Source organism: Pocillopora damicornis, chromosome 7 (assembly GCF_964200805.1).
Source record: "Pocillopora damicornis chromosome 7, jaPocDami1.2, whole genome shotgun sequence".
NCBI classification, from domain to species: Eukaryota; Metazoa; Cnidaria; class Anthozoa; order Scleractinia; family Pocilloporidae; genus Pocillopora; species Pocillopora damicornis.
In genome coordinates, this window is record NC_142676.1 from 13,202,877 (window position 1) to 13,216,718 (window position 13,842).

Here is a 13,842-nt window from a genome sequence, read left to right on the forward strand (position 1 = left end):
TTATAGTATTAGTATAAGTATTGTTATTATTATCGTTATCTACATTATTATCATAAATACGATCATATTTATCTTAAGTATTATTATTATTACTATTATTATTATCATCATCGTCGTTGTTACTATTTTCATTCAATAATATCGTTATTAAGAATGGTGACGACCACATATATCTCAGTCATAAGTTTGCTTCACATCCTGACCTCCGGATACCTCCCAGCCTTCAAATGTATTTTTATGCTTAAACTGGAATCAGCGTTGATTTCTCAACAATTTTTTGCAATCGATGATGCTAGGTACATGCAATCAACATTTTGAAGCTACTTTACCAAGATACGTCTCTTGGTTGTGAAATTCTGCAGTACGCCTCACAGGGAACGATAATGGCCATAGGTGGATTTGCATCTTCATCATGGGCGGTTAGGAATGCTTCCATGCAACTGTTCGGTGAGAGACCTCTATAGTTGAGCATTTTAACTAGTGTTTCTTTTCAGATCTCACATCCGTTTTATGCCTTGTGTTTCTTTTCAGATCTCACATCCGTTTTATGCCTTCTTGTCGATGAAGCAATAGTAGCCCTAAGCATATAAATGAAATTCGATTTTCTTAATTAGTCAATATACATGTGTCCTATGGTTACCTTTCCAGTGCCCATTCCATCGAACGAACTTTTCCATCGTGGTCAGATGGGGACAGTTTGAAAAGGCACTGAGCCTCTTATAATTTTAATCGAACAATTTTATTTATTCGCTCAAACCTCATCCTGATTTTACTTCAATCAGCTGAAGCAGAAAGTTTAGGTTCAATGAAAAGAACCCAGCCCAGACCACCCCGGCGATGGTCACCGTATATTTATAGATGGCACATTTTTCTATCGTTGTAGGTTCCTTAGTAAAGCGAATGCTTGGTCAGCGACGTACTGCAGATGACGACACTGAAATGAACACAATGAGCTCGTCGGACTTTTTCAACAGCTACCCTGCTCTACGCAAATTCTTCCTTTCTCATTTGCAAAATACACCGCGGTCAGCTTACAGTTCCTCCGCGCAGTTTTTTAATCTGTCCAAACCAGAACTGTTTCCCATTTTGACACTTCTGTCAAAGCTTTATTCGTACTCTAAATTTAACGAAAGGTGAGACAATCGTCGAGTTTTCATTGTGACTTAAATGCTCTGGAATTTAAGCATGACTGAGGCAATTAAACGTCCTTTTAAAATGTGTGTCCGAGGCTTTCAAACTTATGTGACAATAGGTGGTCGCCGAAGGAAATGTTTTGGTTGAGTGTATTCTCAGTTAATCAAAATAGTACCCCTGGGTTGGCGTAATTTTAAGGGTTTTTTTTTTTTGGTTAAAAATACTTCTTGACGTAAATTTTCTTTGTAAAGCAATTTTCAATTGAATTTCGAAAGTAATCAGGGGCTGAATTGGATTTACTTTACTTTGCCATCTGATTGCCTCAGAAAATCATCCCCACCCAGATGCACAACCGAAACCAATCGTGACTTGGTCATTCGCGTTCTCCTGCGCTTCAGACAGTTTTGGTTGTTTGAATTCTCATTGGCTCCTTGCTCTATTTCCTTTGTTCAAATTAGCCGTCGTGATAACCTTACGAAACTCAACTTACAGTGGTTGGTTGGTTCTATATATTCTCCCATAAAGAAATGTGTTTAAGGCGAATCCAGCTAGATGTGCGTCACCATCCACTTGAGCCATGTATCAATTCTTTTTTCTGGTTTATCAGTTCAGCGAGCCTTTTGCCGGAGTTTGTTCCTCACCTGATGTTGTTGACTTCAAGCCCATCGCACACAGAACGTGTTATTGCAGCAAAGGCTCTAGTTCCGTTTATTCCCCGTGAAAACCTGTTGGACAGGGTAGAGGAACTGGTCAAGCTTCTTCCAAGTCCAGAGTCGACTCAGGGTTTTTCGCAGAATGTTCTTCATGGGATTTTACTCCAAATTGGCGCCCTTCTTGAGGTTATTCCATGCTCTGCATTTGCAGAAAGAGCAAGTGGTCTTTTCAAGGAAATGTTGAAAAAGTCGTGGATATGTTCCTTGAGAAATCATTGTCCCTTAACGCGAGCTGCCTTCCTCAATATTGTGATGAAATATTTTTCTTCCTTCCTTAAAGATACCGAACGAGGTAAATGGCGTCGTTTGTATGCCTTGTACAGATGTTGATTTGATTACACAGTGATAATTACCAGGCAAGCTCAACAAGCCTGATTATCTTTTTCCAGACGTTAATTTACTGAAATCAGTGGCTTTGGAGAGTTTAAGAGAACCTACCGCAGAGGTTGTTCATCCATTGCTTTGTGAAGCACAATGGCAACGTGAAGTAGTCAGGGCGTGTATCCATTTTGAGTTTTATTACCCTCGGTCAGAAGGTAAGAGGAAAAAAGTTTTGCATCTTTGGCCTTATAATAAGAACAGTTTAGTTAAAAGGCGTGTTGGGCTGCCACTTCTTTCCTCATATTTCCGTATTCTGTCGTGCATGTCAAAAAACCCATAGGGTGATACAGTTGTGCTACCATACTGACATTAAAATGCTGTAGCCGAATTTTAGAGCATGATTCTCAGGAAAGTGTGGAATATAGGACCCATTTTAGAGAAACACCTCTGTAATGATGTCGTCAGAAAATAATTTGTCATGAAATGCCTTAATGATGTTATGCACCATCCACGTTCTAGTCAAGTTAATGATAAAATCCCAAACTTTTTTGTGTTTTTCTTTTGTCTTTGTCTCAAAGAACAAAAAAGTCAACTATCCCAACTCATTTTGTCAACAAACAAAGAACGGAGATTTGCTGCCTTGGAGTATTTACTCAACGAGTCATATAAAATTTCAGACCCAGTCCTTAGCGATCTTGTGACTCTTTTAATCCACGAAACGGACCATTTCTGTCTGGTGTCGGCTCTGGATCTCTTTGTGAAAGTTTGTGCCCAGTCCGATGTGTCCTTTTCGACCTACGCTAACGTAAAAGAACTTTGGAACAAGCTGACTTCTCTAGCTAAGAAGTCAAGAGGGGTAACTTTGGCTGGTAAAGCAATGCCTGCATGCAGTCTGATTCTCAGGCATACCATTAACATGAGTGTCTTACCAACCAATTCATTGGAGTTACGCGGAATGTTAAAGCAGTGGCGTGAGTTGATTCAAACAAACTGCGACTGGGAGCAAGAGGAACTATTAAGACAGGGCACAGTCCAGTCTCTGAAGCTATGCGGTGTTGCAATATTGAGCTTTGTGCTGGCATGTAAAGGAGAAGCTGGCCTGCTCAAATATTTGTATGTAATTGAGACAGCCACAAGGTAAGGCCTTTTATTATTTTCAGTTTATTTTGTTTCATTTTAATATTGTGTTGGTTTCTCTTACAACATAAAGGAAAGTGGATATTTGTGCCTTTTCAGTGTGCTTAGTTCAACTCTGTGTTTGCTACAAGACGAAGACGAGGAAATAAGATTCAATGCAGCTGAGTTTGTTGCCATGATTGCTGAGCCTACGAAGAGCTTAACGTGCTCAGCGGCTATGGAACGTGTCTTTCAGTTTATGGCGGACCATGTTTGGTCCATTCCCGGATGTTGGATGATTATGGAAACCATGATAAGGGGATCAAAGTCCACTGCAGAAGTATTAAAAGATTACTTGGGAGCGAGGTACGATAACTTGAACATTTTCAATATTTATTACATCTATTTTTAAATCACTGTTGATCCTTGCCATCTGTATGGCTCTAATCCGTGCGGATTTATTCACGAATGGCATTGTTTTTTCTCTTAATAATACACATGCAAAATTTGGCATGCTCATTGGCTGAGAACACGTCAATTAATCCAAACAGGGTAGAAAGTTGAAATTCAGTGCAGAAAGTTGAAATTAACTTGATTGACAGGTAAGTCGCGAAAGCACAACAAAGCCGTCGACCGATACACAACAGAGAAAGAATTAAAAAGTTCAATCATTCTCTAGAGAGGCTTTAAAATTTTGATGCCTGACTACTCCCGCAAAAACTGAGGAAAAGGCAAGTAGCCGAGCTGGTGAGCCATAACACGAAATAAAGGCATCTAAAAAAGGGAAAAACAGAATGATATTTTGCTTGTATATCGTTAATTAGTAATCACATGATTTTTCTCGTACAATTTGGATTAAATTAGCACTCGTAACTTTTTAAAAGACTACAAATGGCGCTTTTTAATTGAAAAATTGACTCGTACTGACATATATTGCTGTCGAAATCATGTGATTATTCATACAAATCGCATCTTTTTCTCAGCGAACGAGAAAGCAAAACTAGCCTAAACAACCAATCAGATTTCAAGGCTTGTTTAGATTGACTAATTAAATTTCAGGAAAATAAAAGACCAAAATGCCATCGTGTGGCCTAATCTTCACAATTCAGACATTCAACTACGTCATCCGTATACTATGATGAAAATCGAATGGGATCATTGTCGAGTTTTAAGTAATTTTTGAAAGGGGTGATTATGAAAGGCAGGAATAAAACAAATAAATACTTTTGTTCACTGTGGATGTTTACTATTCTTTTAAACACTTTACAACTTTTAAAACGTGGAGAATGGGGGGGGGGGGAGGGAGGGGCGGCGGCTACATTAGCGGCTTGTGTCCTGTCTTAAAGCATAAAGTACTACAGGAGCTAAAAAGTTTTGGTAACTTAAGCTGGATTCCCTTTTAGTATGAAGCAAGCATAGATCGATGTGCACTAGCCTATGAAGGGATTTATGGAATGCGAATCTTTCATCAGTTTAAGGAAAAACTGTGATGCTCTCCAGAGAATTCCTAGAAATTGTAATTTCAATGTACTAGGTATATCTGTAAATAACCTGCTTTTGATCGCTATCTGTAGACTAATGCTGTTTGAGCAGGAGGACGCTAATTTATACGCAGAGCCAGTGATTTTGGCAACAGTGGTGGTCAAATACTTCAAGGTAAAGAAAATATGTAAACGTAGTCATCTTCCAAATAAATGCCCTCTAATTTTTTTTTAATTTTATAAACCTTACACTTTTTATTCATTACAATTCTGCGTATTACTGCGATCGCAAGCCGTTTGAGAGTACATACAGATATTCTTTCGTAGTTTAAACCTCCTTCAACTCTTTTAGTTAGGTGCATTTCTTGTTCACAGCTTCAAAGTAATCAGCTAACTAAATAATATACAATTTTTGATTGGTATTTGATCTATTCGAGTATTGACCTACAAATAACTTCGTACAAAAATCTTCCTTCGACCATATGTTAAGGAGTGTATATTATTCCGGATTTAGGGAATGTCAGCGCTGAAACGAAGTAGTTTCCAACCGCGAATAACAAGGTCTTTGCAAATCATTTCCTGGTTATTTTTTTTCAGCGTGTAATCAATAAGTTGCTTGGAACAAGAGAGATCGATTCAAATGAATATTTCCACAACTGGTTTATTGCGGGGTGTAACCAACTCACCAAAGACCTTCAGGAACTGAAAGATTCAGGTTTGTCAACACTTCCCACTTATACACTCAGGTCAAAGACGGTAGTTTTCATTGAATTTCGATGAGACCTCTTTCAACCTCGTTACCTCTTCGAATGTTTCGTGTAATCATGAAATGATTTCCGTTGTATTTTTTGTTGCCGGCCTCCTTCTTGGACCGTCTTTGAATTTTCTCGTCGACTTTGATTGACTGACTTCCAAAGGTTTGTAACTATCCTAGTGTTTGGTCTTTTCACACTTTCGTCATTTTCCCTTATGGAATCAGGTTCCTACCGGAAAGTATCCTGTAATTCTCAGTTCTTCTCGTTTGTGGCGTTGCAAAACTGTGCACTTTTGCGGTGTTTGTAATTTTCACAAAGGTTAAGCAAAATTTTATTGTTTTTGTAAATTTCATCGTTTCTTTCGTACGTCTTTAGACATATCTCCATATTTTATCAAAATTCCTCCCATTTAAGTCTATCCAATCTTGGTCCTCTAGCATTTCGCTCGATCCTGATGACTTGATTTTAAACAGGAAACAATATTGTTGTACATGTATAATGGCTAAGAAAGAAATAGCCTTAAGAAGAAATTCAGATGTTATTGTACGTTAATAGGTTCTTTGTGGCTAATTGGCAGGCTCGTCGCGATATGATATGTTATTCCTCGCAACTTGTTTGCCTCATTGAATGCTTCGGAGATTATCTCTTGTATTATCTACCTTTAATAGAGTATATTAGACTTTTGGTAAATCCTACACTTCCTTTCTTTCTCTCTTCACGTCGATGTAAACTGCATATGGCTTTGGAAGACCTTTTTGTGTCCTATCGCAAGCTTGATGCTAGTGCTAGGAAAAAAAGTCTTGGTCGCACGAGGAAACGAACCTCAGACCTCCAGATTCCTCCGATGCTCGACTTCTAAACTACAAAAAAGTCTAATAACCCATTCACACCAAAGCTTTAATATGTTTTCAGGCGATTTCGTTAACCACGGTTGAAAATGGTTTTCTTCATAGGGGTTTTTTGAGATAATTAGATATAGAGAAAGGTGGGGATTTTTATTCTTTGTCTTTCAGTGGCGATAAGGCGGAAAACATCTTTCTCTGTTTTTTTTACCACTTTCAAATTTCTAAAACGAAGTTAGTAGCGGATTCGACGAAATAAGACCGATGTTAAACCACATTACTTCATTGGTCAAACGAGACTGAGTATGCTTCAGGAACTATTTAATTAATACCCGGGAACCCAGACGTTTATATGAAATTGTAACACTGACTACTTAAAGAGATCCTAAGAAAAAACCTGACTTTCCGAAAATTTTCCTCAAATGTGCTAAAACCCGGAAACAGAGGGCGCCCATATGCTTCGTAGCGTAGCCATTTACTTGTGGCCAGTCTCGCTTCTCTTCAGTTCTTATCTTAGCGATCTGTTCTAAATAGTAGGAGCTACTCTAAAAGGCACCATTGCTTTCAAAACAAAAAAAGGATGAGCTCTAGTTGTTAGCGAATCACGCTATGTGGGTTGTGCTTGTGTAGCCAGGCTACTAAATTATTTTTTCAACATGGCGACGTCCAAAGTTTAAACGGTAATTTTATTGTATGGATTGTTTGTTTGGTAATGTTATTGTTTGGATCATTGTTTGAATTTGGACGATGCCGTAAGTGGTGAATTCAAACTTTAATTGTTTCTATAGCGTGCCTATCCTATGACGAACTTCTGTTTCATCAAGTATCAATTATTTTACTCCTAGGTATAAAGGAATGTGGCTCGCTCTCTAATCCCAAACCTTTTATAGTACGATTTCGTATGATGTGCATGGCTGAAGTGCTTTGGTTTGCTGTGAACAATGGTCTAAGGAGTGAGTGCTGCCTGTCTGTATTTAACACTGTCAACGAACCTTTGGTCAATATGTTAGAGGAGATAATCCAGGTAACCTTAAGAAGTGATCAAAATAGTAGGGTGAAGGGAATTACAACTGAATGCTTAATTTAAACGTTGAGTGAGGTGTGCATCTCGCCAGAATGGAACTTCCGCGTTTAATTGTGTTTCCGTGGTGATGTCTCCTTCATGTCATTCCCTTGAGAACACACCAGGGCCAGACCTAGCCAGACTGTCTTAGAGTTAAACAGTCCCGAAAGATTTTAAAATCATTAACCAATCTACGCCAATCGTGATACATATTTTAATTTTAATTTTTTAGTATTTCAACTAAACTACCTTTCCACTCTCAGGACTAGAGTAATTGTATAAAGCAGATCTGTCTTTACTTCTGTAAATTTATATAAAAATTACTTGGAATGCACATCAAAATAAGACTCATTCCGTGCCCTGTACACATCTTATATACAATTATTGGCACGCAATATGAGGTCGCATATTTGTCCTTGGACATTGTTTGTTTCGAGAGTTGAATAGTTTTCCTAGAGCCTCGCTTTCCGGAAGCTGTTCACTTCCCGGAACTGATAATGTCCAAGGGAAAAAATACGGGCGTCTTTTCGCGTCAAATGGAGGCTTCTGTGTTAAGTGTTCTCTGGTGCGACTTAAATATATTCCTTCTTCTTTAACAACAGCAAAAAACTATGTTATTTTGAATTACATTTCAAATAAGACTTTAAATCATATCGGACGTAAAATTTGTCAATTCGGGAATATCACACAATAGTTTTGTTTTTATGACTGCTTTTGTTTTGTTAGGTGAAGGATGCGGTTCACCCATGGCTCACAAAATGTGCCAGCGACTTGTTAATAATTGTACGAAAACCAATGGATAGTGACTTGTCATAGTAAATCTTATGTTACGGAACCGTTTTCATCCCATCGTTACTTTTCCTAACTTGAATTTTGGCTCGTAGTAAATCGTAGTTTTACCTGATAGCACTGTGTCCTCTGTTTCTACCTACAATACAAGTACGAGGCTTGGTGTGGAGTAGCGTTGCCCGATCACATTTCTTTCCGGTTACTGGCTGATCAGATTTTTCGCATTAAGATCAAGAAAGTAAATCCAGGCGATTCAATCCTTTAATGATCTCCGAAGATCAATTTCACTGAGTAATTTGGTTGTGACTGGCTCGAATGAGGGAAAAGTAAAGGAGTGTAGAGCAACGACGTCTCTGGGAACTACTGCTTGGTAGAACAATTATTCAGAATCCTAATTTGTTTTGTAATTTCATCTCGTGCATGATTTCGATTTGTTATATCTTCTCAAAGGGATAACAAACACGAGAGCCCGTAACCATATCACCGCATCACTGTTTTTGGCGTTCTGTAGTTAGAGGATATTGAACATTCCGGATACAGGAGCAAATGATAATCCTTACTAGTGGCATTTAGAAGATACAAAACGCTGCACTGTATATGACTCTCATCTACTTAAAGAACTGGTGTTGTAAAAAAAATAAATAAGAAGGGTCATTTTGATGCGTAAATCTAGAAGGGATTTGCAATTACTTGATTAGAACTCTGGATTGTCTTTATCCATTAAAAAGAAAAAATTAAAAGTGCCTATTAAAGAATAGTTATGCTCAGATTCCATTTCATGGGTGTGTATATCAAAAGAGTATGGATTCTATTGAACTTTTTGTCAGAGGGGTGCCTGCCCTATAACGGTTCAAAAATTGTCTATGCACAGGGATGTCTGCTTCAATTCTTGTCCACAAGAGAAAGATGATATCATTGGAGAGGTATCTTCATTTGCAAAGTGCTCTTTCGCTATATAATTCTTTGGTGTCACGTATTTCGGATGGTTGCTAGGTTGCTCAAACAAATACAATTGTTATATACCAAAACTTTCACTTAGCAAAACGAGCACTGTGATTGGTTGATTCTTGGTCGAGGAATGATCAATCCCTGATCAAATTCAAATGTATCCCAACCGGTATACAATTGTGCAGTTGTTGCCCGCGCGCCGAATACAACAGCATGTTTTTGCCATATGATTGTTTGAGGGAAAGTCTAAATATGTAACCAAGCACCCAATATATGGTCCCTCGGGAAACTAGTTAGTTTTGTTTTCCCTCGTATTCTGATATTTCCCGAGACGAAGTCTCGGGAAACATCAGGACTATCAGGAAACAAAACTAGCTGTTTCCCTCGGGACACTAAAGCTCCATTTACACTAAAGAAATTCAGCACGGCTCGGCAAACGAAGTAGCACGGCTCGACTAAAAAGTAGCACGGGCCAAAGGCGTTTACATTTAACTTTTTATCCGTGCTCTTTTCTGTTTATCAAAGTAACTGGCACGGGTAACTTTAGTCCCATTTGCTGAGCCCTTGTGGGTCTTGGTCAGCGACAAAAAGATCTCAGAATGAACAATTTCCAACATGGCGACTGTCAGTGCCATGCTTGTCCTCTCGAGATTGCGCCGTGGTGAACAGGGCGAATTCGAGAGCTTAATAAAGAAACGTCAGATACCAAAAGGAAAACGCAAGAAATTGATGATGTTGATGATAGCATTGCCTATCGTTGTGAATCCTCCGAGAGATCGAACTCTTTGGGTCGGACCCAGAACTGATGCCTGGATCGCAATGGCTTAAAATGAGTTCTCAGAAAAGCAGTGGCATGAACACTTCCACTTGTCTAAAGGAACCGTTCTTTACATTGTAAATGAATTGGAAGATGATATTACTCGCACAGATTCGAAATTACGGAAAGCGATTCCCACATTTCAGCGAGTGGCTTTGACAATTTATTTCATGGCATCCACCGCAGAATACCGTTCCGTGGCTAATTTGTTTGGAGTATCACGATCCTTTGTTAGCCTTTGCGTAAAAGAGGTCTGCCAGGCCATCGTTAAATGGTTAAAATCAAGATATATCACCATACCGAAAGGAGACGACTTGAAACAAGTGATGGCAACTTGTAAAGAAAAATGGGGCTTCCCCATGTGTGCGGGAGCCATAGATGGAACTCATGTCCCGATAAAGGTCCCCTCACAAAACCACACGGACTACGTAAATCGAAAGTCTTATCACAGTATTATCATGCAGGCTTTAGTGGACTCACGGTACTTTTATAGGTAATCACATGATTTCGAGTGCAATTTGGAATAAATAAGCACGAGTAAATTTTTTTAAAGACTAACAAAACAATAATAGGCAATGATATCTTCACATCTTTAAGGTGCAAGAAAGTTCAAAGTCCGACTAAACAGTCTAAGGAATAGTTCAGTCTGTGTCCGAAGCACTTTCGATGAAATGGAATCGTCTTTTCCGAGGTTTAACTATGACTGTTTTTAATTTCGGCGTTGGATCGCTCGAGCAAAGTGTTAAGCTGGGTCGGCTCGTAATTTTCGATTTCCTTGGCAATTCCCTTCTCTAAACACCACTTTTTCCAAACTGACAACCAAAAAGCAGTGCTTTTTATAGTGTTTTCGTTGTTTAATCTGTTTTTCAGCTGCGGTGGCGAAAGGAAACCTACTTAAAACGCCGGCCATTGTTTCGCTCGCAAATTTTCAAATTTTCAAATTTTGTTGCGCCATCCAAGGCTCGCATTTGATTGGCTATCTGTGAGTTTCTTTGATTATTGACCAATCAGAATGTCTGATTTGTTTCTTTCTTTGCACTGAATTAACCCTCTTCTGCACTAAATTAACTCTCTTCTGCACTGAATTACCTGAAAACTGCATTTATCTTAACCAATCAGAACTGAGTAATTTTTCCATGTATATTATTAATTTAGGGACATTGTAGTTGGCTGGTCCAGAAGCGTGCATGACGCACATGTGTTGTCGAATTCCGAAACATATAAACTAGGGAATAATGGTGCCCTCTTTCCTGATTTCAAAGAGACCATACTAGGCCAGGATATCCATCCATGTATACTTGGCGATCCAGCATATTCTTTGTTACCTTGGTTGCTGAAGCCATTTCTGGAAAATCAGAACACCCCAAGAAAGCATCGACGTCTCAATTACCGCCTCAGTCGTCCCAGAATGACCGTTGAAGACACATTCGGACGTTGGAAAAATCGTTTTCCTAGATTTTCAAAGCGCATTGACATGAAGGTTGAGGATGTTATTCATCTAGTGGCCGCCTCATGTATATTACATAATAAATTTGAGCTGAGAAGAGATCCACTGCTCAACGAATGGTTTGAACAAACTCAAGACAGGTCCTACCCTCAGCCAGAAGATGGAGATGTGCCATTCAGAATGAATGCCCGAGAGAGGGCTGATGCATCAGATACCCGCAACATATTGGCCAACTTTTTTATGACAGAGGAAGGAACACAAATCGGTTCAGGAGCTGATAGCAATTGAAAGTTAAAATATTTAATATCATCTAATGATTGTTTTTGTATGAACACTCTTTGAGTGTTAAACACCAGTCTTTGAGTGTTTGTTGTGTTATTGTTTATTATACCTTGGCCAAATGTAAATTGAGACTGGATTATGAAACTGACTTTTGACAATCCTGTTGCTTTTTCATTAATAAAGTTTACCTGCATTGCTTACCATGCTCAGTAAAGTTCATAGACATAAGAACAACAACTACTTTTATTTCAGTGGCATAAGCAAGAAGACTACAGCCAGCATTATTTCGAAATATCAACAGTGTTCTTTGGGCTTACAACTGTAAGTAGCTTGGGGTTCATCAAAGCTGCCGCTGCTACTGTCAACACTAGACCTGTTACTGGGTGTAGAGAAGCCAAAACCATCATTTTGATAGCTCTAGCTAAAATTTTGACTGACAGGAAATGCCGCTATGGGAGCCTGCCAAGAGAGTAACTATAAAACTGACAACTCGTGCTGCCTTTCTTTTCGTCTTCGTTTCATTTCCAGTTGCCTTAACTTCCACTGAAATTCCATTTCTCTCTTATGGCGCTCTTCTTCAATCTTCTGCTGCTGTTTCATCTCCTTTTCAGTTGCTTCCTTAAAGCTATCACACAACAGTTTAAGGGACTTTTCTAACTTAGTTTTCTTTGGCTTTCTTGAAGTACTCAAGGTTTCTGCATCTCTTTTAAGGGCCTTTTTCCCTTCTTGTCCTGGGTCTTTCTCAAGGTCTTTCAGGTCCACCTGTACCTTAGTGCTTTGACCTTCACTAGTCTGCTGTTCATCAACTATGCCACTTTCAAAGGTCGAATTGCTCCACAGATCTTACAAAAATAACAAACAACAGCATTATGGTTATTTAAAGATAATTGGTAAAAAAAGCAGGTCACAGGTACAGATTATTGTTTTACCCATACTGAAACAACCCTAACCCTAAACACCGTCTTAAAAATCATTGTACTCAGGTGTAGAGTTAAGGCCTAGCTATAGGAGGCCTTTTAAAGTTTATTTCAGTATGGGTAAAACAATGACCTGTACCTGTGACCTAACGTTTGTACTGGCCTATTAAAAAGCGTTTCCGTTACAAATGACTCACATAAACGCATCAAACGTACGTAGATTCCATGTACTAACTAAACTTGATCTCTGTCCTTCAATTTATTGCCTGAACCATGCTTCATATGTACCGGAACTGAGTCAGTGTAGTATGCACATCCTAATTAAAAATAAGGTAGGGGAATTAAAAAAATACATGACCGACCGTCCAATGTTTCCATAACGGAAAACAAACCACATACTGACATTCTTACCAATTTCGCAACTTTCAGTATCATTAGTAGATTCACCCTCTGAATGATCAGAATGGTCATTATCCTTTGAGGATTCCAGCAAAACTGTTGGTGTAATGTTGTCTCGATGCCCGCAGATGGCCTGCATATCGTCGAAATATCGCCATTTTTCCCTTCGACCAGTCCCACTACTTGTGGATTTATCCACTTCTTTCTTGAACTGTTTCTTCATCTTCTTCCATTTGTTTATTACTGAATCCACATTGTACTTTATTCCTGAAATGAATAAAAATGAAAGTTTTTACTTCATACAGACATTTCTAACTTTATGAACAGCACAGCACCTATAACAACAACGACAACAACCACACCCTAATGAAGAAAATCTTACCTCTATTTTCAAGTTTCACTTGGACGACAGAGTACCCTGATCGTTTTTCTTTAGGTGTCTTCGCGTTGTCTAAGTTAAAAGCTATTGTTTCTTCGGACCAAGAAAGGTACGTTGTTCAACTCATGCGCAATGTAACAAATGTTTGGTAAAAATGGAGGCAGGGCTCGGATACCTCTTTACATTGTACTGTAAATCCAAAATAATGGCTCGCTGACCTTTTTTACCCGTGCTCGGACTACCTACCGACTTGGTCCGAGAATATTGGTCTCTTGATCCAGGTCTTGATATTCATCCGCTCTGCTCTAACTCAGGCCAGTTAAAAATAATGCATCGTAATACTCAGTCCATGGTTTCGACATTTAATTAGCTTTTACTCACTGTTAATTCATATCCACTGGACATTGTAGCATTGAGCGAAATCTGGCTTAGAGATCAA

General features: G+C 38.8%; 3 protein-coding genes across 9 annotated transcripts in view; 2 read left to right on the forward strand and 1 right to left on the reverse strand.

Annotated features, from left to right (window-relative positions):
• Positions 1-8,981, forward strand: part of LOC113668967 (tRNA (32-2'-O)-methyltransferase regulator THADA) — a 45,478-nt gene extending 36,497 nt beyond the window's left edge. For 4 of the 6 annotated variants that reach the window (XM_089212706.1, XM_027184946.2, XM_027184948.2 and 1 more), the window contains 10 exons: positions 297-447; positions 884-1,133; positions 1,742-2,139; positions 2,237-2,383; positions 2,747-3,305; positions 3,405-3,650; positions 4,859-4,940; positions 5,363-5,480; positions 7,208-7,386; positions 8,152-8,981. In XM_089212706.1, the coding sequence (XP_089068832.1) occupies positions 297-447; positions 884-1,133; positions 1,742-2,139; positions 2,237-2,383; positions 2,747-3,305; positions 3,405-3,650; positions 4,859-4,940; positions 5,363-5,480; positions 7,208-7,386; positions 8,152-8,241 (2,220 nt within the window). In that variant the 3' untranslated portion in view covers positions 8,242-8,981. The remainder of the gene's footprint in view (positions 1-296; positions 448-883; positions 1,134-1,741; positions 2,140-2,236; positions 2,384-2,746; positions 3,306-3,404; positions 3,651-4,858; positions 4,941-5,362; positions 5,481-7,207; positions 7,387-8,151) is intronic. The other 2 variants (XM_089212704.1, XM_089212703.1) reach the window with 2 other exon arrangements.
• A 1,168-nt stretch (positions 8,982-10,149) lies between these two features.
• On the forward strand, positions 10,150-11,714 carry LOC113668984 (putative nuclease HARBI1). Its single transcript, XM_027184968.2, has 2 exons — positions 10,150-10,460; positions 11,135-11,714. Exons 1-2 carry the CDS (start codon positions 10,150-10,152, stop codon positions 11,712-11,714), a joined length of 891 nt encoding a protein of 296 aa, XP_027040769.2.
• A 221-nt stretch (positions 11,715-11,935) lies between these two features.
• On the reverse strand, positions 11,936-13,542 carry LOC149042670 (uncharacterized). 2 transcript variants are annotated; one of them, XM_089212709.1, is made up of 3 exons: positions 13,407-13,542; positions 13,037-13,291; positions 11,936-12,550 (listed from the first exon to the last, which is right to left on the reverse strand). In XM_089212709.1, the coding sequence occupies exons 2-3, from the start codon at positions 13,245-13,247 to the stop codon at positions 12,183-12,185; spliced, it is 579 nt and encodes a 192-aa protein (XP_089068835.1). In that variant the 5' UTR covers positions 13,248-13,291; positions 13,407-13,542; the 3' UTR covers positions 11,936-12,182. The 2 variants fall into 2 exon arrangements, with proteins under 2 accessions (XP_089068835.1, XP_089068834.1); XM_089212708.1 differs by lacking the exon at positions 13,407-13,542 and having other exon boundaries at positions 13,037-13,381.
• Between the last annotated feature and the right edge of the window lie 300 nt (positions 13,543-13,842).

Coding starts and splice junctions, on each gene's coding strand:
- LOC149042670 (XM_089212709.1), bottom strand. CDS start 13,247: ATGAAGAAACAGTTCAAGAAAGAAGTGGATAAATCCACAAGTAGTGGG. Junction 12,551..13,036: donor TACTGAAAGTTGCGAAATTG/GTAAGAATGTCA, acceptor TATTTTTGTAAG/ATCTGTGGAGCAATTCGACC.
- LOC113668984 (XM_027184968.2), top strand. CDS start 10,150: ATGGCATCCACCGCAGAATACCGTTCCGTGGCTAATTTGTTTGGAGTA. Junction 10,461..11,134: donor CAGGCTTTAGTGGACTCACG/GTACTTTTATAG, acceptor TTATTAATTTAG/GGACATTGTAGTTGGCTGGT.